Source organism: Polyodon spathula, chromosome 7, assembly GCF_017654505.1.
Source record: "Polyodon spathula isolate WHYD16114869_AA chromosome 7, ASM1765450v1, whole genome shotgun sequence".
Classification (NCBI taxonomy): Eukaryota; Metazoa; Chordata; class Actinopteri; order Acipenseriformes; family Polyodontidae; genus Polyodon; species Polyodon spathula.
In genome coordinates, this window is record NC_054540.1 from 27,188,435 (window position 1) to 27,211,812 (window position 23,378).

The window sequence follows — 23,378 nt, forward strand, 5'->3', positions numbered from 1 at the left end:
TTGAAGCCCATTTATTATGGTGAAATACAGTTTACTTCCAGTATAAAGCACTTAACCGGTATTTTCAGGTACGCGGTAAAAAAAAAGTGGTACGCAGGGCACAGCTCTTGTTTGTACATGCAAACAATAAACACTGTCTGGTACGAAAGCAAGGAAGCGCCCATTCGAATCTGGCACGTCATGCAATTTTTTTAGTCTTTTATGTCATTTTTTAACGCAAATTATCATATTCTGTCTTTAGTGTTGTTAATGCAGTTTATCATATTTCCCAGTCTTTTACATCGATGTTGATGTAATTTATTATATTTTTCCACCATTAAAAAAAATAGTATCCAAATATTTATCATACACAATACATTGGGACTGTTTTTTGTTTTTTTTTGTACCTGTGCATCTTCGAAGTGGACTGCTCAGTTTGTTTTGTTCGTCGTAATTTTATTTTATTTTTTTAGAGAAATTGATTGTCAGTTTCCATTGTAAGTTTGCAAAAAATAATATATAATTAAATGTAAATGTTCTGCTGTTTGACAATTGGAAAACACGCATCAGATAGAAATTGATTGTACCTGTACCAAAATCTAACAGTGTACCACTTTCAATGTGACAACATATCACTTTCTGACATTACTTGGGTCAAGTTTTGGTATGCATACCATATTTTTGACGATGTACCACTTTCTAACACCTGTAAAATTGAGGATTAACCAGATTAAAATTTACCGTAACACACACTCCTATCAAAATGTACACTGCATTTTCGACAACTTTTATACTCCAGTTTGAAAAAACAGAGGATCACGTAATTTACCAAAAATATTGAACTTGGCCTGAGTTATATATTAGCTCAAAGAGCCAGCTACTGATATGTTGTACATGTCTCTCTCAAGATTTGAATCAAGACATTGGAATCAACAATCTTCTTCAGCCATAAAATCAACTATTCCCTTTTCCACAAGACTGCCCAAGTTTTAAAACCATATAATGCTGCAAATTGTTAACACATTTCATTTTGTATTAGAATCTGTAGCATGGATTCTCTGTCACTGCTCGCTGAAACACTAAATACATTAAAATGTTCTTCCTTCAGCAAAGATTAATAGTAGGCTCTTGGATTTAAAATAATTCAGCCATCAGCAGACCCATGGTTTATGATTGACAATTTGCTTACAGCTGGCAAAATGCCTACCAAACACTAGAGGGTGCTCAAGGACTTTGTTAGGAGTTAAATCCAGTTTTACTGAATACAGTGATTGTCATTTAATTGCATATTAGTCTTGAATGATGGATGTGCTGTTGTGAAACTGACCATCAGTGGTGAACATGTAAATAATAATAAACATGGGGTTTTCATGTTAAAATGTTTATTCAAAATGTGTTTATTAGCTGGACAACAATAGCTTACTTTTTTCTGTAATGGTATACTATTTCAAGAGTAAACTAAACCCAGAACTCGATCAAATGACCCATTAAAGAAAGAAGCAACCATCTCTGGTTATTTTAGACCCCATTTATTTATGCACTGGTTTCAAGGTTGTTCCAAGTTCGGGTCAGGGAGGAGGTGTGCTGATCTGGAAAATGATGGCAAGAACATTTAGGGAGAGATGAGGATGTCTCATTCAAGAACACCCCCTCAATAACAGACATTAAAAAGGCTTTTGTTGCAATAGAGTATTTATTCTGTGGAAAAATTAAAGCAGTTAAATTCTTTCCAAACTGAAATTCAGAACAGATATAGAACTATAATCAAATCTACAGTTTTTCTTGAAGTTTACACCAATCTTGTCCTAACCTTGTGTGTGTGTGTGTGTGTGTGTGTATATATGCACAGAATGGTTGGACCCTTAAAGGCAATACAGACTCAGTTTTGTGTGAATGTTAATAAATCCTACAGATAACAGCTTTGCTAACCCAATTCTGGCCTAAAAAAATAATGGTTCAGAAAAACAAACACATTTTCAATGTAAGGCATTTTGTTTTTAAATCTGATACTACCTGCAGTTAAAACCTCCTTTTTAAAGTATCAATAAATTAAATAATTCAGGGTTTATAGTGATTTTTATATCTGATAAATACAAAACTGAGGTAGAGAAATTTGAACTTTCTGCTGCTGTGGTTCATACTTTTGCTAATCCATACATGAAACTCTAGTAGGATGCTGACTTTGAAATGATCCAACCCTTTGAAGATTCATTCGACTTAGGTGTACAGGAAGGAAACAATTCCTAGATGTTATAACATCCCCTTGTCATTCGGTCCCCTTAGCTTTAAAATAAGGAGCAACTGAAAACCATATGTGGAGTCTCCATGAGTAAATAAATGAACAAAATCACAAATGCATAGAGTTAAATTTTCAGGTTGTCACACTTCATCTTTTTTGCAGGTGTGGGGAGAGTTTTCTAACCCCATCTGGCAAGCTTGTGAAGTAGCAGATCTGCCTGGGTGAGGAGGTAGGGATCAGGCTGAGGGGGCTTGTTTGCTTAGCAGGGTGGGTGGGCTGTAAAAGCCCTAGTACCATCTGTCCAGGTCCACCGAGGAGAACTGGTGATATCCAGCCAGGCCAAGGTAGGGTTGGTCCATCTCTAGAGAGAGAGGGAGGCTCATGCATTTCCGTAGAGGTGGTGTGCTGCAAAACAGGAAGATGAGGTCAGAAGGTTAACCAAGTTCAGGCTCCTCCATCAAATACAACAATATTCATTAAGCACCAACTGTCTATAGAATCAGCGATTGGCCCTCTGTCGTCTGCTACTAGATTCAATCAGTTAATATCCACTTCTCCATCTTTCAAATAATATGTCATGCTTTACAAATCTTCAGAATCAGAGTGCATTGCTATGTTGTTACTTATGAATAACCTCTTTTTTAAAAATAAATTTAAATCACCAACTAAAATGGATGGACTGTTTCCAAGATAACACAGCAGTTGTGCCGTTTGTACTTCATTGCAAAATTTTACGGCATTGAATTCTGAATTGTCAGTAAACGAGACTGAACAAAACTGACCTTGTGCTTGGTCTTTTAAGAGAAGAGAATCGGATGGATACCACAGAGAAAATCATGTGGGTGAATGTATCCGATCAGCCGCACAGATTTGGCAATAACCACCTTTGAGATCAGATTAAGACTCCTACCTCGACTGCTGTTTCCCCATTCGTTGAACGGCTTGCTGATAAACTGAGCCGGCGATGTGCCGCAGTTGTTCTTGTAACCAACGCACATCGTCAGGAACGTCTGGGAGCCACTCTACCAACCTGTAGCACAAGAACATTTTACATTAGAAAAACAAAACAAAAAGAGTCCCACTGATCACGCTGGAGTGTGACACGATCACTCTGGAAGTAAACTCGCCAATGTCACCAGTCACCCAAAGGGACATATTCATAAAGCATTTACATTTAAAACTATTCACAATTATTTTTTTAAAACAAAAAACTGCTAATGATATATAATATATGCACAGAGTGCTTATAGTAAGTATCCCCCCCCCCCCCCAAGATGTTTTCACAGTTGTGTTACAACCTAAAATCTTGATGCATTTAAATTGGATTTTTTTCCTTTGATTTAAACAAATACTCAACACTTTGAAGAGGCAAGAGAATTTTTATTGTGAAAGTTAATGAACGAAAAACAAAACTGAAATGTCTTGATTAGATAAGTATTCACTCCCCTGAGTCAATACTTGGTAGAACCACCTTTGGCAGCAATTACAGCTGTGAATCTTTTGTGGTAAGTCTCGACCAGGTTTGCACATCTGGATTGTGCAGTATTTCGCCCATTCTTCTTGGAAAAATTGTTCAAGCTATGTCAAGTTGGATAGGAATTGTTGGTGGACAGCAATTTTCAAGTCTGCCAATGATTCTCAATCAGATGCAAGTCCGGGCATTGACTGGGCCATTCTTGTTTTTAAGCCACTACAGTATCGCTTTGGCTGTGTGGTTGGGGTCAACACTGAGAAGCTTCCCAGTCCCTGCTGATGAAAACCATCCCAATAGCATGATGCTGCCACCACCATGCTTCACAGCAGGGATGGTGTTACCTGGGTGATGTATTATTGGGTTTGCAACAGACATAACGCTTTGCATTTAGGCCAAATAGTGACATTTTTGTTTCATCGGACCACAGAATCTTTTGCCACATTTTTTCAGTCTCTCACATGCCTTTTTGCAAATTCCAAGTGGGATTATACATGGGCTTTTTTTCAGAAATGGCACCCTTCTTGCCACTCTTCCATACAGGCCAGATGTTTGGAGTACCTCAGGTATTACTGACACATGAACAGTTTCTCCCATCTCAGCCATGGAACGCTAGAAGTCTTTCAGATTTGTCATTGGCCTCTTGGTGGCTTCTCTGACCAATGCCCTTCTTACCCGGCTGCTCAGTTTGGGAGGACGGCCTGCTCTATGCAGATTCTGGGCGGTGCTGTATACCTTCCAGTTCTTAATGATCGACTTGACTGTGCTCCAAGGGATATTCAGCGCCTTTGAAATCTTTTTATACCCCTCCCCTGATCTGTGCCTTTCCACAACTTCAAGTTGTTTTGAAAGCTCCTTGGTCTTCATCGTAGTATCTTTGCTTTAAATGCACTACCCAACTGTGGGAGCTTAGAGACACATGTATTTAATCTGAAATCATGTGAACCACTTTTATTGCACACAGATGTACTCCATTTAACTTATTGTGTGAATTCTGAAGGCAATTGGTTGCACCTGAGCTTATTTAGGAGTGTCATAGCAAAGAGGGTGAATACTTATCTAATGAAGACTTTAAGTTTTTATTTTTAATTGTTTTTTCACCCCCCCCCCCCCCCCCCCCCCATTTTTTCACACATTGAAAGTGCTGAGTAGGTTGAGTAAATCAAAAGCAGAACCACACACTTCTGTACAATAAGCAATTTATTTACTAGGGGTCGACTTAAGGAAACAGGTAGCTAACTGTATGTAGCTATTTTTAACTATCGGTTAGAGAATTACGGCAAGTGTTTATGTTCCTAGCCTTATGAAGAACTCACCTTATAGCAACAGAGTAAGCAGACTCCACTGGAAGTGTGTAGGGCAGCAGCATGTAGGATGCCACACGGATGGGCAGCATGTTGGAGACCTGGGCATAAAGACCACTCTTTTCTTTGCAGGCGTCAAAAACAGCTACAGAAAGAAAGAGGTGATGAATAATTTAGGCTAGTGCGCATACACCAGGCAAACAGCTAAGAAAACAACTTTTACTAAATAATTTCCCTCGCTTGCTGTTTTTCACTACATAAAATATAAGGATGGCTAGTGTTTGTTTTCAAATGCACCAGGAAGTTTGAGAGCTTGTTTTAATTCATTGTATTTCACACTTGTAATACCTTGTGCAGATACTGGTTACTTACTGTAGTTTAAGAAGCTTATGGGCAGGCATGTGTTTTTTTGAGCCTGTGAGCCTTCAGTTATGAATTTTATTGAATAGCTGGTAATCTGGCTAGACCAGAAAATCAGCTATGCATGAAGCCTCTTGCAATGTAAAACCATTTTAGTGCACTAGTGTTGTACACACAGACTCCACTCCTATCCCTCGCCTGTGTGTTAAAAGGATAACAATATTTAAAAGAGGAAGGTTTCACAGAAATGCATCTCAGTAGGGGAACTACTGAACATGCAGTTTTACTGGGAACATGCAGTTTTCTTATCACTAAAATCATAAAAGCATAAACAGATCAAGGGATTTACTAAAACCAGTGTAGAACATAAAATCCCCAAGCTTAATAGGGTTATATGTTGCTCTTAGGTTGTGTTTCATCCATTGGCTCATTATTTTAGGAAAGCAGTCTCTAGGTAAATTGAGCAGAAAACCATGGCAAATGTCCACAGATGGTCATACATGTATTTGAAGCAAGGATCAAATTTTCAAATATCTGCACCTGTATCAGACAAGCATAATCGACACCAATGTTGCTTACCTGTATGTTAAAACTTAGTCATGTATAGTATATCACAAAACAATCTAAGTTAAAGATTTTAAAACTTGCCTGACAATTTAAAAGGCATTTATAATGTGATTTTGAAATTCTGCAACTAGAGAATCAGGGGTAACATCATTATTAACATTATTAAAAAACTGAGAACACCAGAATGAACAAACTTGTTTGGCTTATGTGCCAGTGGCTAGTAAGTGGAGACTGTATTGTGTGATTGGTACCTTTTCTGAGTGCGGGCGGGAGATTCTCAATGAATTGCTCATCTAGAGACCAGTGCCGTTTGCACAAGAAACTAAAGGCTCTTAGTAATCTGTTCTTGGTGGTCTCCTCTTGTGTTGGTATAGTGCTCACAAGTTTGATCTGGCTGTTCCTCTCTCCAACAGAGCAGGTAGGTGCAGGGAGCTTCACCTCCGCCAGGCTAACGACAGGGGCGTGCAGCCTGAAAAGATCTGAACACAACATGTCTCCTGTTTAATCTTGCCTAAGACATTTCAGATATTTTATCCATAAAAACAGACTTTTTCCAAAAAAAAAAAAAAAAAAAAAAAAAAAAAAAAACACATTTAGCCACGCAGGGCTTCTAACCCTTAAACTATGAAGGCAGTATCTCAAATGGTTGATCAGGTTGTGACAATACACAGAATGTGGAGCGTAACGTTTTGTCTTTCATAAACTAAAAAGACAAATAACTACAGTACGATAGCCATATTACTGTAGTTCACAGGTGAAAGTGAAGGGTATGTAATAGTTACAAATTTGAGGAAGCTTCAGAAGTCAGAAAATACCTCAACTGAGACATGAGATGCACTGGCAGGATCAGATGTACTAATGCATCTAATAATTTCCAATACTGAAGCTACATCTGATGAATATAGTTTTTTTTTTTCAGCAGTGGGAATCATTTGGGTTAGGAATACTAAGAAAGTTTACAAATGAAAGAAAGCCATTCGGCCTGTCTTGCTTGTTTGGCTGTTAGTAGCTTATTGATCCCAGAATCTCATCAAGCAGCTTCTTGAAGGACCCCAGGGTGTAAGCTTCAACAACATTACTGGGGAGTTGGTTCCAGACTCCCACAATTCTCTGTATAACAAAGTGCCTGCTATTTTCTGTTCTGGATGCCCCTTTATCTAATGTCCATTTGTGACCTCTGGTCCTTGTTTCTTTCTTCACATCGAAAAAGTCCCTTGGGTCGACATTGTCAATACCTTTAAGAATTTCAAATGCTTGAATCGGATCGTCATGTAGTCTTCTTCAATCAAGACCAAATAGAATCTGATCTGAATACTCACCACAGACTTATCTAATAAATTGCATAAGGTCATTTGACTTCCAACAACCACCTAGTTTGTAATATTATGCCTCCTCAATACATCCAGAAAATGTAAAACAAGATTATACTGGCACCAAAAGTCTAAATTCACCACGCAAAACTAAAATGAATGCATTCAGGTTAAAAGGATACATAAACATTTAGTTTTAACTTTTCAAAAGATACAAACTTACTATATATTTAGATTCCAAATACTGTGTTTACAATATACAATGCTAAAATTATTTCCCTCTTAATTTTACCAATTTAAATTAACAAAATGCTCAATATCAGCATCAGTCACAGCACCTTTTACAGTACACTCAATTATTTCTCAAACATGCCTGTGAAAACCAAAAGCAGAATTCCTCACTATTTGAATACACCACTACAAAAGGTTGCAGCCCTGAATTATTGGTGGGCTGTGCAGCTTTTCCATGATATGAGATTAGAATGTGCTTACTGTTCTCCTTCAGGAATCTAAGTGCATCATTGTATCCTTGCTGGCACATTTCTGCCAGTATCTGAAAACAAAACAGACTTAACTGAAATGGTCACTCTGGTGATGTTTCTGTGTTGTTTTAAAGAACTCTGGTTTCTTAGTTTAATATACAGTTCAAATGATCAGATAATAGGAAAAAAAAAGACAAATGCTTTGTACAGCCCACCTGTTCTCTCTTGCTCTCCATGCTCTTTAAGCCTGATATCTGCTATTAGCTGCTGCTACTATTTCACGTATTATGTTACTATCATGTATTATGCCCTTTTCACTGTATTTAATGTATTATTTATTGAATTACGTTATCATGTATTACGTACTTTCCACTGTATAATGTATTATGCATTTTCTTTTTTCCTGTATATCATTTATTATGCATTTCTCTGTATTTGAAGTATTATGGATTTTCTTGGTTTTACTGCATCTTGTAAAGAGCTTTGTGATGGTGGTCCACTATGAAAGGCGCTATATAAAATAGATTGATTGACATAATACATAAACTAATACTTTGACAGATCAATCTTGCATAAAAAGCATTAACTGGGCTGGTAACTTGCATCAATAAACATTTTCTAATAACAGAATATAGGATTAATCTAAAAAGGCTTCCAACAATATTAAAAACAATTTTTCCATTTTGTGTTGCAACACTGAGCCAAAGTATAGCAAAACTGTGTAAAGTTCACAAATTCCATCTTGCTGTACATAAGTTACAGCAGAATTTGGCAGCCTGTTCCCAGAAAGTGGAAAAACTAGAGCAGATTTCCCACAACACTATTCAGTGGGATGCTGCACCTCAGTTGGTTGGGCTATTATTTCTACTAACTGTATATCACTGACTGGCAGCTCCGTACTTCCAGCACTAAATAGAATTGCTGCTTACCTTGGGCTCCGGAGGAAAGAGTGCCCTGGTCAGTCGGTAGAAGTTGTTCAAGCTTAACTGGATGCTGGTGTTAGCAACTCGCAGTTCATGGAAGTTGCTGGAGTTATCTCTTGGACAGATGTCACTCTCCCCAGAGAATGGTGAGATGGTGATGGTGTTTTTCAGCTCGTATCGAGGAAGGTTGTTGCTGATTCCTCCATCTACATAGCGCTAGGATAAAATAAATACAATAAAATACTTGCATTTGTTTTTTATCAATTGAACGATCTTCAGTCACAAGCCTTTGATTTCCTCTTTCAAAAGGCCTATGCAAGACGGTATTGTGTTATGAGGTGGTTTATTGGAGGTTACTTGGATAACGTCTGAATCAGTCTAGGATTTGAGTGCTTGACGCCTTTCTGAGTGAAAGGTGAATTTTTTGACATTGGACTACACAAACAAGGCACATGCATAACAAAATTAGGGAGATCATTTCCTGGGGGCCATTGCTTCACTATTACAGGTTTGGAGTCATGCTAGTTCATCTCTAGGTGCTAGTGCATCCTCATCATCTCTAGGTGCTAGTGAATCTCTCAAAACATTGCTGACCAGCACAAAAACAGTCAGTGCTTGCACTAGTTGGCTTGTTCTGAAGTAAAGTAAAAGATAGAGATGCATACAGTACCTTTATTACCAAATATAGGAATGTATTTTAAACCCCAGCTGTCATGCATGACCATTACAGTGACTACCTAAAATACCAACAGTGAGATCTGACATGCATAACAAATTAGGGAGATGAGTCCACATTCCTGAACGGACAAGGTTTCACATGCCAACACAAATCCACAGCAGGCATGGCTCAGCTGTGTAGTAACTATTTGGTAGTTCAAGCTATGTCAGGGGGGGGGGGGGGGGGGGGGGGGGGGGGGGGGGGAGGGGGGGGGGGCGGGGTGGGCGGGGGGGGGTGGGGGTGGGGGGGGGGGGGGGGGGGGTGGGGGGGGGGGGGGGGGGGGGGGAATTATTTCCTGGGGGCTGTTGCTTCACTATTACATGTTGGGAGTCATTAACATGCCAATGACATTGTACTGTATGTACGAGAGAAAGTGTGAAAGATCAGGTTTTAGATGTGTGAATAAAATCCATATTATTTTCAAATCAAAACCCTACAATATTATGTTGCAGCTTCAGCAGGAATCCAGTACCAGCTGTGAAGGGGTCTTGAGTACATGTTTAGTTCAGGTCAACACACAAGGTAATGGGATGAGCATTACAGACAGACCAGATGGAGGCAGGGACTTACCAGGCCCAACTTTCTAGCTTGTGCAAATGCAGGTGCTCACACTACAGCTAAATAAATGCTATCAGCAAAACAATGCATGACCATTACAGAAATTAACTAACATACCAGCAGTGATATCTGACATGCAGTCTGCTGGTGTAAGCTACACAACCACATTTAAAACATGTACCTAAGCTGCAAGTGCTAGCAGGAATCTCATGCATTTAAACACACCCTTCTTGTGATTAGTCTTTAACAGACTCAAAACAAGCAGACATGAAAGTATTCTTAACAAATGAAGGCTTGTGTGTGTGTACTGAATGGCATTATCTTCTGGGATAGATTGTTAAGACCCCCAGTAGTTTTCTTTTTAATTCCATTTAGAGAAATGGAACAAAGGCTTACTAAATAGCATAGGGTGCAAGTTGCATCCCACAATCTCCAGATTGTACAAAGGTATGCGAGGGTAAAAGCCACAGCAGCTGTTCATATTCTGAGAAACAGGAGGCACAAACTTGCCTCCAATTGCCTTGCAGGTTTTTTTTTTTTTTTTTTTTAACCAATTAAAACTGTCAAGAAAGGATAAATCTTTCTCTTTCATCCATTTGGCTGCTAGCTTTTATTTTTGATGGATATCTTAAATGTGAAGCTGGAGGGTTAGCCAGTAGCTATGAGGAAAAATTCACCCACTCTGACAAATGGGTTCAATACTTCGTTTATGGCTTAGCTGACAGAGGTAATATAAAATGGTGACACCTATTTGGAAATAAAAACAAAACACAATAATACAGTAACTAATGACCAAAATCAAAAACAAACAACTAATCAGTACATACCCTGCTAAATCTTTCCACTACGAATGGACAGATGCCAAGAAACAGAAACTACAACTTCTAGCCTCTCCAGACAGTCGTTTATTCAGTTGACAAATCCAGAGGGAACAAAAAAAAAAAAATCACCATTTGGTTCATTTATAATTGATTTGGCTGCTTTACTGCAGACTAAGGTTTGTTGTCAATTTACAAACCTCCCAATGGGCTTGGACCCAACTACCTGCATGTTTTACACATTTTCGTTTGTCAGTCATCCGAGAGAGGCCAGCTTAAATTACCTGCAATACAAATCCTCACAAAAGAAAATGCTCCGTTTCATGCACATGTCTCTGGAACTCTCAAAATGGATGTGATCATTGCAACTTTGATGGTACCACTTTTTGTGATAAAAACACAACATCCACACATTCAGACCTCACACCAGAAACAAGGGCAATGTTCACTCTGTTGCAAAAGAAAGAAACAACCCTGCCATTCTGTAGTCTGTTTTAAAGCCCTATCAGTTGGACCAAGGAGCCAGTTCTTTATGAGCACAAAACCTCCTGGCAACTGTAGCCAGCGCTATAAGATAGAGCTAATGATGTGTGAACAATACATATCTCTGTACTCTGTTCTCCCTTATCACAAGTCAGACTGGGGACTGGCAAGTCAGATGCTTTGCATGTATTACTTATGGTAATATAACTAATCAAACTGGTCAAAGTTGAGTACTCGTAAACTAAATACCAGGAAAGGCCTCTGGAATTGCTTTGCTCTTAACATTTCAGTTGAATCGAAACTGCATTTATATTTGGGCAGGAAGGAATCCTTACAAAGAAACATATTAGAAGTGTGATTTATCAAAGCTGTCAGAATCATGTCTAAGCTGTAAGTACATCTGATACACCAGAGTTTATCCATGAATCTATCCCTGAAACACACTGCTTAGAGTGGATGAAAGAAATACAACAGAACACATGTTATTTATAGCCTCCACTAGGGGCAGAGTGTATTTCAGGGGCTTAGGTTTTTGTTATTGTGGTATTTCTGATTTACTTGGAGGTTGCATGACTCCGATAGTCGTTTTAAGGTCACAGGAGTGCTTTAAACTTCATGACTTTATGACGTGAGACACAAAAAATGGTGCAAAGTGGATTTAAAACAACAATACTTTGATTAAGATAACTGATACCACACCCATACCAAGTGGCTCATTTGATACACATACACAATATCAATGGCATGTATTATATACCCTTAATAAGCACGATGAGCAAAACCTGACAACAGGGAAGGCTCTAGGAGTCATTTTGGAGAACAGACTTTGCTGCAGACTTGTCACAAATTAGTGCTAACCTGGCTACCCATGGAAATGCAAATCGCTCTGATATTACACTACGTAAACATGTTTGCTACTACATTTAGCTACTCCTGCTAATAACATTAATTAGATAGCATGCGCTTAATATAGAGGAAAGTGCACTTTTCTGTCCTGAGTATTTTATATAAAATGGAGCTCTCCTGCCAGAGACTTTCATGTACAAATACCGTGCAGCCAAGCTGCACAGTTGAAAAATAATAACTTGCAGTCAGTAGGTCAGGAAATCTTTACACACTGGAGGGATTAACCTAGAAGCCAGAGATCCTTGGATCCAGCCCCACTGGCACATTTAACAGAACAGTTTGCTCTTTGTTTTTCCTTCTCTGACTCTGCATCTATAAACCCAGCTGGTTTGTGCTTAACCTTTGGGGAACTCCCTTTTTTCTGCTTTGAAACAATTATATTTCCTTACTAGTAATATTATATCATGTAAAAAATAAGTGGCCTAGTATCAAAGATAGGAAGATTTTAAAGTGCTGTGATGGCATCGGCAGATTTACTCAGTATAAGCATGCTTTCTTTTTTTCACCTTAGAAATATTGCCAGACTGCATCCCATGCTTTCTCTACCTGCAGCTGAAAAACTGGTTCATGCTTTTGTTTTCTCCATGATCGATTACTGTAACACCCTGCTTCCTGGGGTGTCTAATAGCATCCTCACTAAAATTCAATTCGTTCAAAATTCTGCAGCCAGAATTTTGTCTCGGTCCTGCTCAAGAGATCACATCACTCCTGTCTTGGAGGCCTTGCACTGGCTGCCTATCAGGTTTAGAACTGATTTTAATTTTTGTCAGATCTCTTATTTAACACTCCCACTCGCAACCTCCGCTCTGCTGATCTCAGACTGCTGTGTGTCCCGCCTGCACTCTACGGGCGACGGGGCCTTCTGTTGCAATGCCCCCAAATTATTGAACTCTATTCCACTTTATTTATTGCAGTACTATTAATTGTGAAGCGCTCCGAGATGACTGCTTTTAAGGGCGCTATACAAAATAAAGTTTATTATTACTATATGTAAAAAGAAACTTAAACTTTCCATTTCATTGATGCTTTAAGGGTACACAAGGATCTTTTTATTTTGTTGTGTTACATGTTCCCATGTGTTGCTACAGCTGTTTACGTAAGGTGTATGTATTGTTTTAATTTAATTTTTTTTTCCCACAGTGACCACTTTAAAAAGAAAAAAAAAATTGCATTCCTTGGCTCAAGATGGATTCATACAGACATCTGGATCGTGCAATATTCACCCATTCTTAGCAAAATTGTTCAAGCTCTGTCAAGTTGGATGGGGATTGTTGGTGGACAGCAATCTTCAAGTCTTGCCACAGATTCTCAATCAGATTTAAGTCCGAGCTTTAAATGGGCCACATTCGCTTTATTGTTTTTAAGCCACTCCAGTGTTGCTCTGGCAGTGTGCTTGGGGACATTGTCCTGCTGAAAGGTGAATCTCCGTCCCAGACTTGGGTCTTTTGCAGACTGAAGCAGGTTTTCCTCAAGGATTTGCCTGTATTTAGCTCCATCCATTTTGCCCTCTACTCTGACAAGCTTCCCAGTCCCTGACCCCCCAATCCCCATAGCATGATACTGCCACTACCATGCTTCACAGTAGGGATGGTGTTACCTGGGTGATGTGCTGTGTTAGGTTTGCGCCAGACATAACGCTTTGCATTTAGGCCAAATAGTTCAAATTTTGTTTAATCGAAACACAGAATATTTTGCCACATCTTTTCAGTCTCTCACATGCCTTTTTGCACATTCCAAACAGGATTTCAGATGTACATTTTTCAGAAATGGCTTCCTTTTTGCCACTCTTCCATACAGGCCAGATTAGTGGAGTACCTCAGCTATTGTTGACACATGGACAGTTTCTCCCATCTCAGCCGCGGAACACTAAGTCTTTCTGTCATTGGCCTCTTGGTGGCTTCTCTGACCAATGCCCTTCTTACCCGGCTGCTCAGTTTGGGAGGACGGCCCGCTCTATGCAGATTCTGGGTGGTGCCGTATACCTTCCACTTCTTAATGATCGACTTGACTCTGCTCCAAGGGATATTCAATACCTTTGAAATCTTTTTATACCCCTACCCTGATCTGTGCCTTTCCACAACTTTATCCCAGAGTTGTTTAGAAAGCTCCTTGGTCTTCATGGTAGTATCTTTGCTTTGAATGCACTACCCAACTGTGGGACCTTACAGAGACGTGTACTTAATCTGAAATCATGTGAACCACTTTTACTGCACACAGATGGACTCCATTTAACTTATTGTGTGAATTCTGAAGGCAGATTGGTTGCACCTGAGCTTATTTAGGAGTGACACAGCAAAGGGGGTGAATACTTATCTAATGAAGACTTTAAGTTTTTACTTTTAAATTGTTTTTATTTTTAAATTAAAATTAAAACACACACCTTAAGTAAACAGTTGTAGCAACACATGGGAACATGTAACACAATAAAATAAAACAGGTCCTTATGTACCCTTTAATGTTTCAAAGCACTTGACATCGACTTCCCTTATACCATGTTTGGCTTGTATAAAATAGAACACTTTAAAATTGAGCCCACCACTTAAACAAGAATGGATGAAGTTTTAGTTTGTAGGAGTCTCTGTACTGTATATCATTATGCAGGCCACGTACCAGTGAGTGGCTACAACACTTATTCTTGGAGTGTCTTACTGTACTTAAACTATCATCATACTTTATTCAGCTTATTTTCAATTTCACAACTCAAAACATCTGTATTAATTTATATCCACTTTTATAAATTATTTTTTTTTTGGTCACTTTAGTTTTTTTCTAACTGAAATGCCCAATTTCAATGACATGTCCTTTGGGTCACCAGCAAAGATAGACAACTTGGAAGAAGCGAGACTGTGTCTACACCGGCATGACTCACCTTGCACTCAATGTGGCAGTGCCTTTACTAAGTGTGGCATTGGGGACCACCTATCTATCTTTCATGTGAATAGTGATTCCTCTTGTATTCTTTGAGTGACAATATATGCTATTCATAAAATTAAATTGCATTAAACTTAATACAAAAATATGACCCAAAACCTGCATCAAAATATGCACTTGATCCCACAAGGTAATTTAGGACCTTTAAATTTGTGAATATCATATCTAGTTGTATATTGGATTAAAAGATAAGCAGGGGACCAACTTCCTTATTTTTTGTTAATTACGAAGGAAGTTTTAGGGTTTACAAAATGTTTACTGCCAATAAACCATTCAAATACTGCAGAAACACCATGTGCTTTTCCATATGACCAATTATTCCAAAAATGTTTGATACAGGAAAGAAATGTGTGTACAGTATTTACTCCTAAAGAAGAGTTTTGGCAAATTGTATGTTTGATACATAATCATGGCCAGAACATGTGCCAACAGAACTACCAATATAAAAGTTTACCACAATGTTTTTTGCGTGGTATTTTTGCAGTTTTACCATGCTTTTTCAATGGTTATACTTTGCATTTGCCAGTTTACCCTGGTATTCCATGTTTATTAATATGCTTTACCATACCTCTGTGCTTTACAATGCTTACCAATGCTTTACTATGCTTTCACTGTGTTTTATTACACTGCTATGCTTTTACTATGGAAAACTTTTATAAGGGTCAGTCTTATATAATATTATATATCATATTTTACTACAGAAAGATCAGAGTTCATTAGGATATTTCTGAAACACTTCTAAAATATTGGACATTTAGTTTTGAAAAGTACACTAAAGGCTGACACTTACCACTCCCCGAAACGATGGTGGTATTATGCCACAGTAAATGGGGACAAATGAACTGCAGATTAGTGCCTGTGGAGACATGAGATCACAAGTCTATTATTGACATAGCCAAACACTGTGGATTATGGAAAAATAACCCAGTGACATCAGACCCCCTGCCGATGTGAAGCCAACTGGTTGAGTGTACAAACGTTTGTTTTTAACATTTATATATTTTAATGGACACTATTTAATATACAGTTTAATCATATTTAATTTCTTACCTGTTCTGTATGGTTCTCTATAGTGGTTTCTGATTATATCATGGTGTGCCATGCTTATAAACTAGTTCAGAAACTACTCAAGGCTGATGGTGGGGAAAGAATGAAGCACGTTAGCATTGCACCGGCCACAGAGCACAATCCTTCACTTATAGGCCACAATGCACAGCGCAACACTTATATACCTTTCCATCTCACTTACAGTATCAGTACCCTGGATAAGTTAGCATGGCAAATAATGCTTTTAATAGGAAAATATAGATGGTATAAACATATTACTTCACTACAGTAAAATCAATACACACCTGGTCCATAAAAGAGGCTCCCTTCACAATATCATATTTACTTAATCAGAAAAGAGACTAGAAAGCCACAAAGATTTCCCTATTGAATTACATTGTCCAACCAAAGAGAAGAACCTCTGCATTCCTGAAGAGCTGTCAGGTGGTCAATCAGATACAGCCGTTGTACTGCAAGACGTGCTGTCGGGTCACTCTCCCCTACCTGGATAAGCTCATCCTTGGAGCTGAACTCAGACACCAGGACGTTTTCCCCGTCGGCCACGCGCGTGAGAGAGATGCACAGCCGCCCTGTCGCCAGCTCGTGGGCGTTCTCCGGTAGGTTGTTGTAGAGCCCGTTTCGTAAAATCTTTACCAGGTTAAAGGTTGGGTGCAGGGGGCCCAGGTTCCTCTTTCTGGCTTCTTTAGCTACATCCATAACATCTGCACAGCACTGGGCTTAAATACAGAGGAGAAAAAAACTAAACCATTACTACAGGATAGAAATGTAATAGAATCAATTAACAACATAAAAGCCTGCCACAACAGAATGTGCATTTGGAGTATGTTTAGACACACATGCACAGACTACAGGATCTTGCTTACATGAATAATGCTGGCACAGTTATTGATTTGATATTGCCTGATAAAATCAGCGGCATTATATCACTGATTAACCTATATTTCACTGTTTATAAGTCTTCTTTTCCAGCAGGGGCAGAGGGTTTTATCCATTACAGCATTTCATTGGGTCAGTTCCAAGCAAAGATGCAAAATGTTCTCACTGTAAAGAACTGAAAACATGTTTTTATAAATTATGCTTTGAAGCCCTGTTCAGCAAAAATGGCTTAAAGTTAACTACGTGATTGCATTTGAGGTATTTTAACATTGCATTTGGGCATTGATCCACCTCATTTTGCTTCATTTTTCCCCTAGAATTTCAGACTTAATGTGGCATAAATCCAGGCCATTCTCTTATAAACAAATCTGGGACACTATTAAGACAATTAACAGCATGCAGGATTTCTGGACAGTAGCCGTTTCTTTGTTTTATGTCCTAGTTGATCACTATCAGGATAGTCATCACGCCTCAAATAATATTCCTCCCTCCATATTAAAAGCCTAACCTTACAACAGGTCTCTTCAACAGGTTTTTGCATGATTTCTAGTATGAATAATTACTAAAGGGGAAGGAATCAATTGAGACTGCACGTTTAAAGACTGTATACTGGCTTACAGTTAGACAGTAGATGACAAAAGCTATTTATTTCAAAAAATGAATGAGGCCAGGACCATTGATAAAATGAATTCAGCAATAAACAATACAACCAGACACGCTGGAAATGATCAGCAAAATGCAAGTGGTAGATAACCGACGGGGAGGACAGTAAAAAGCAGGCCACCACGATTAACAAATTCTAGCTGAAAATGCCTTCTGCACACAGTACCATTGCTGTAATGAATCAAAAAACTTATTTATGAAGACATTTTTTAAGTGTGTATGTGCTTTGGTATTGAGTTTTATTGGGATCCTAGACTTTTATATTGACCCTACACCTTGACCTTATGGTTTGTTGATGTTAAGTGAAAACACAACTCTACAGCAAAATAATTTAAGCACAATTTTTCTTGATAAAACAGATTTACAGCAGGTAACTATGCTGACTGAAGTTATCACAGTGATTTCAAAACAAAACAAAACAAAAAAAACTGCTGGCCTTTAAAGCAGACACCAAACAACTATGTTAGCCACATTTAAACGAGTACCAACTACTACTTTACAATTCATTACATAACATCTTATTAGCTTTCTTTACTAGGGCTATTTATTACTTTTAACTATTTACTTTTTTACATTAATTTAGGATATGCAAATATACTCAATGAAATAATGCATCCTGAATTAAAACAGGAGCCAATGAGAGTAAGGACTAATTGCAGCAAGATGTGTAGATCACACTAGTAGTCAAACTAAGATAATGACTATATAGAAAGAAAATACTTAGAAACATGCTAAAAAGTAGTAGAAGAGAGAGTCAATAACTATGTCAACAACCCAAAGTAACCCCTTGTCTGAACTGATTTCACTTGTAAGAGTCAGCTCACACTAGCAACCAATTGCATTGCTTCGAGTGAAGGCATAACTGGTCACGAGACGCTGTAGAATTCTATGTGAGCAAAATAATTGGATGAGAATTAACCCTTTACCTAATTTTATTTGCTCTGTCTACAGTAAAGGTGGACATGTGCAAAGGCCATAACTCGACATGAAAACCTCACCAACCAAGCAAATGTCATCAATATCTGTCCTTGTTTGCATTTCTATAGTGTACACTGACAATGCCATTATAAATATAAATCCCTTAATATAATCTAATTCTTTGATTTTTTTTTTTTCCATTGCATTATTAAACAGTTACACACAAACAATTTCAGTTATTTTGGGATATTACCCTATGATGTAATTTAGTATTTCCAGGAATTATTTATCCAAATTGAAATTGGTCTAAGGAGCATAAGATTACTGTAGCTTATATTGTTTACTGTACCTGTTTATTGTAAAATAAGTTCTTATAAAAGGCTATAACAGATTCAAATATCACTATTACCCCCTACTGCTGCAAGTACTGTAGTATTTATTTTTTTATTTATTTATTTTTTTAACCCTGATTTGGCATGGAAATCATACAGCTCTGGTATGAATCTCTAATACTGACATTACAGGCATCTTAAAAAGTGCCAACATATTACACTATAAAGACTCCACATGCGAAGGACTTAAATAAGTGTGTCTACAGCGATTTAAGGTCAAAGTATACCCGGCTACTAGTAGATTACGACTGCACTTTGCTGTACACGTTTGATTCCGCAAAATCTCGACTATCTGAGCGACGCATTTATGCTTGACGCTCTATAAGCGAAACCGTAAAAAAAAAAAAAAGGTATCATGGATTGCCCACCGATTTTGTATTTTCAAAAGTTGACAGGTGTGACAGTGTTTACAACGAACGTATACTATTCAAAGCCACTGTTGCATTTTATTCAACAGTTATAATAAAATATGTAAACAAAAAAATAGATGAATATATTCTAAAGTAAATGCTAATTCTATGAACATGCACTTAAACAATGGTGTAGGTACAAATAAGTACAGCCAAGGCATGAGCAAAATCAATAGTTAAATACAAACGTATATACCTAGGCAGGCTCCACCCACCAGGGCAGCTGCAGTTAGGGCACCAGCAGATGCCCCGTAGATCTTGTTGGCATCTCTGATCAGGTAGGGGGCTTTTTCTTGAAAGCAACTTGCAACACCGACGTGATACACCCCCAAAAACCCACAACCGGCAAAAGAGACATTCCACCCTCCTTCCAAATCAAACATCCTTGGAGTCAGATCCTACTGCTAGACTGGGGTTTAAAGCAACAAATAATATATATATATATATATATAATATATAATATATATATATATATAAATAAATAAATAGCAGAACTCAAGACTGCACAAATTGTAACATTATGTTATTCTACTGGTTTCGCATACTAGCATAACACAACACGAAACACATGCACAAAAAAAAGTAACCAACGAAGACAACACGAAATACACACAAACTGACAAAGATAATTCTGTTTAATACAAACTTGATTTAAATAGGGCTCTGCCCGCCTCCTCTTTTTCCATCTGTTCTTTCACCACGAGAGTGAGCCAATCCCGTAAAGCTGCTATAGCACGCGGTCACATTCAGCTCATGCATATTCAGATTTCAGCTCTAATCGGGAGGAGCAAGCGTTCTTAAACGGCTGCTGAAAATACAGGGTTTGCTGTGGAATATATCAGCAGTTTGTATAATGGTATAACTATAATTTCAAACACGAACTATTACATCTTAAACACTGTATTTGTTTTTGTTTCCAAGACAACCTGGGGGTCCTTTTTCAAATGGGGATATTAGGCTTTTGACTTTCAGACACTTAAAACAGCTTAGATAAAATTATCCCTAACTGCAAGGTGTCCTATCATCTCATGTCTTTGTTTTAGCAAAACACACTTGTTTTCCTTGGTTTAACTTCAGCACTTCTGAGAGGTCTAGAATTTTACAATCTGATCGCGTCGAAAGGTCCCCTGCACTATAACTGGGTCTGCTTAAAAACGCACCAGTTATCTCTCTATACAAGCTGCAGTGAAGGGTAGGTCGAGAATTCAAAGTAATAATATCCTCTGGCAGGGGAGGAGGCATATGTGCATATATGGAAATCAACACTGCCCTGACTGAACTTCAGAAACAATTCAACCTCTGGCACACAGAACAGAAATATATTTTAAAAATAACAGTTAGGCGTGTCATTATAGGGACAATACGGTTTACTTTGTTGATAGACAAACAAACAAACAAACAAAAAGGAGATAAAACAACAAAACACGCCTAGGTTTATCACAGCCTTTACACCGAGTGCAATTGCAATGTTTAATGCTACAAAACTAGCCCACATCAATCGTTGTTTTTTACCTGTGTGAATTTATAAGACAGCTGCTCGCTTCGACGAATTTTACATTAAATCCATATATATATATGGCCTATATATATATTATCTATAGATAATATATATATATATATAAAGGTACCCCCCTTACTACTTTATTCTTTGCAATCATTCTACATGGTTCTAGGTTATGTTCCTCCAATAATGAGCTCTAATAGATTTGTTTCTCTAAATCTGCTTTTAGCTGGCTTTCAGCCTGTCTGAGAATGGTGGCACTCAGTTCAGCTGCCTGCCTCGCCTACTCTACTTCCCAGCTAGATCATTATAGAGAGATAATAGGTGTACGTACCTACGTAATCTTTTATTTAATGTATTTTTGTAGGTGCCTATCGTACCTCCTCTTAATAAAGATATAGGTGGATGTGTATGAAACGTACCGTATATACCTCCTTGGTTATAGACGCTTTACAGCGTACTGTCACGTTGTGCTTTTTTCTGTTTCATAAAGGGTTTACAGTCACGTCGTTGCATTATCGTGACGTGTTCAGTACCGTCACAACCGCGCCGTTTCCTCATTTGCATACATTTCAACCAATTCATAAAACAGTTTGACAGAACATGGCTTTAATTTTACAGGTATAAAAAAATACAAAGTACTCACCTATAATAATAGGCTTCCAAATGTCTTAAATTGTGTATTCTTTTTTCGTGTTCTTGAATTGCTTGATTTCTGCCATGGTCAGTTTTTGACTATCAATTTTAATTGAATGTGTGTTTGGTGTCGGTATCCTAATTAAACTCAGAAAAAAAATACTGTTATTATAAAACAATGTCAAACTACAACATGACAAATTACATTAGATGCTCATTGCTGCTCCTATGCTTTTCATCTCTATAGTCGCCCAGTTAATTGTTGTGCTTTTGTTATTTTCATTCATTTAACGGAGTTGTCCTGACAGATTTTCTTTTACGCATAAAACATTCTTAATTTGCAACAAAGAAAAAAAAAATCTTAAACCCAGTCTTTATTTAGTATTTCTCTCTTTATTAGGATACAGAGACAACTTAACATCGACGAATCAACATTTAAAGGGAGGTAGCGATTTGGAAAATAAAAACCGAACAGTCTTAGTTATTAGCCTTAGTTATTGTAAAACAATGGTATAATATATACTGAGCATCAAAATAATCACTTATATTAGGATAAAATTCACTAGATGTGATCAAAAGATGACAGACTTCTAGAGCAGGTGCAGTGACTTTGTATTGTGCTGATTAACAATTGACATCACGAAGATGCTGCAAAATGATCTGTCAATCCTGGGCAGGTGTTGAGTTGGTCTCCCAGTTTGTGGCTTGTCATTGACAGAGTGTGTCTGGTTGTACCGTCTTACCAGGTTTGAAATTGCTGGCTGTGAGCATCCAAGACTGCGAGGCACAGAGCCCTAGCCTCCAACATGCCGATTGCATGAAATCGCTGCTCTCTTGACAGACGTGGCATGTTTTTTCTCTTCTGCGATTTTCTTTATTGTTTTTATTCAAGCCTGCAAATCAAGTGTATATGCTTCAGTCAGTTACTCAAGCGTGTCAAGGTCAAGGATGAATGATCGAGTGACTAAAAAGAAACCAGAAACATATTGTCAATGTCCATCATTTATATACCTTATTTTGTTCTAAAATAAATGTGCTATATTAATAAGTTTCTTTTGATGCTCGGTGCATGTCTGACTAACGTGAGTGTAAAACAATGGTTCCCAATCCTGGTCCTGAACTCTATTACTTAACTAGACCCCTAATTGAACATATCATTTGCTTAATTAGACCTTTTTAGTTGTTTTCAGCTCCTAAAAAGTTGCAGAGTACAAGTTACTTATAAAATGTTTAACTTGTTGGCACTTTCCATTAAGAAAATATTATTCTGCGGAGAAAGGGGCGGCGGGAATGTTTAGAAATTTCGTGCATACTTTAAGTAGAAAAAAAAAAAAAAAAATCAAATAAAGTGTGTGTGTGTGTGTGTGTGTGTGTGTGTGTGTGTGTGTATATATATATATATATATATATATATATATATATATATATATAATATATACATATACAAATATTCAGAGACAACAGTATACCACCTAGAGCCCAATGACGACGCGTTGCATTTGCATTTTTAAATATAAATTATATATATATATATATATATTATATATTATATATATATATATATATATATAATATATATATATAAATTAGCTCAAATAAGTATATATTATATATATATATATATATATATCATAAACTATAATATATATAATATATTCAAATAGAACTATTATTAATATATATATATTATATATATAACTATAAAATATATATATATTATATAATTATATATATATATAAAAAATGCAAATGCAACTTGTCGTCATTAGGCTCTAGGTGGTATACTGTTGTCTCTGAATATTTGTATGGCTAAGGATAAAACATAATTGTCTGCCCTCGCCCTTAAGTTGTGGTACTGATGCTGA

At 37.5% G+C, this 23,378-nt stretch overlaps 1 protein-coding gene across 1 annotated transcript; it reads right to left on the minus strand.

The window, feature by feature from the left end:
• Nucleotides 1-1,401: 1,401 nt before the first annotated feature.
• On the minus strand, nt 1,402-19,796 carry pnpla3 (patatin-like phospholipase domain containing 3). The gene is made up of 9 exons (XM_041255169.1): nt 19,573-19,796; nt 16,601-16,833; nt 15,840-15,905; nt 8,642-8,851; nt 7,723-7,783; nt 6,172-6,399; nt 5,006-5,138; nt 3,129-3,248; nt 1,402-2,623 (listed from the first exon to the last, which is right to left on the minus strand). Exons 1-9 carry the CDS (start codon nt 19,757-19,759, stop codon nt 2,506-2,508), a joined length of 1,356 nt encoding a protein of 451 aa, XP_041111103.1. The 5' UTR covers nt 19,760-19,796; the 3' UTR covers nt 1,402-2,505.
• Nucleotides 19,797-23,378: the final 3,582 nt, after the last annotated feature.

What these genes read in the sequence shown, in the direction of transcription:
- pnpla3 (XM_041255169.1), bottom strand. Translation starts at nt 19,759, where the DNA reads ATGTTTGATTTGGAAGGAGGGTGGAATGTCTCTTTTGCCGGTTGTGGG. An exon ending in GGTGGGTGGAGCCTGCCTAG is followed by an intron (nt 16,834 to 19,572) that starts GTATATACGTTT and finishes TCTGTATTTAAG; the next exon opens with CCCAGTGCTGTGCAGATGTT. An exon ending in ATGGGGAAACAGCAGTCGAG is followed by an intron (nt 2,624 to 3,128) that starts GTAGGAGTCTTA and finishes CCTGTTTTGCAG; the next exon opens with CACACCACCTCTACGGAAAT.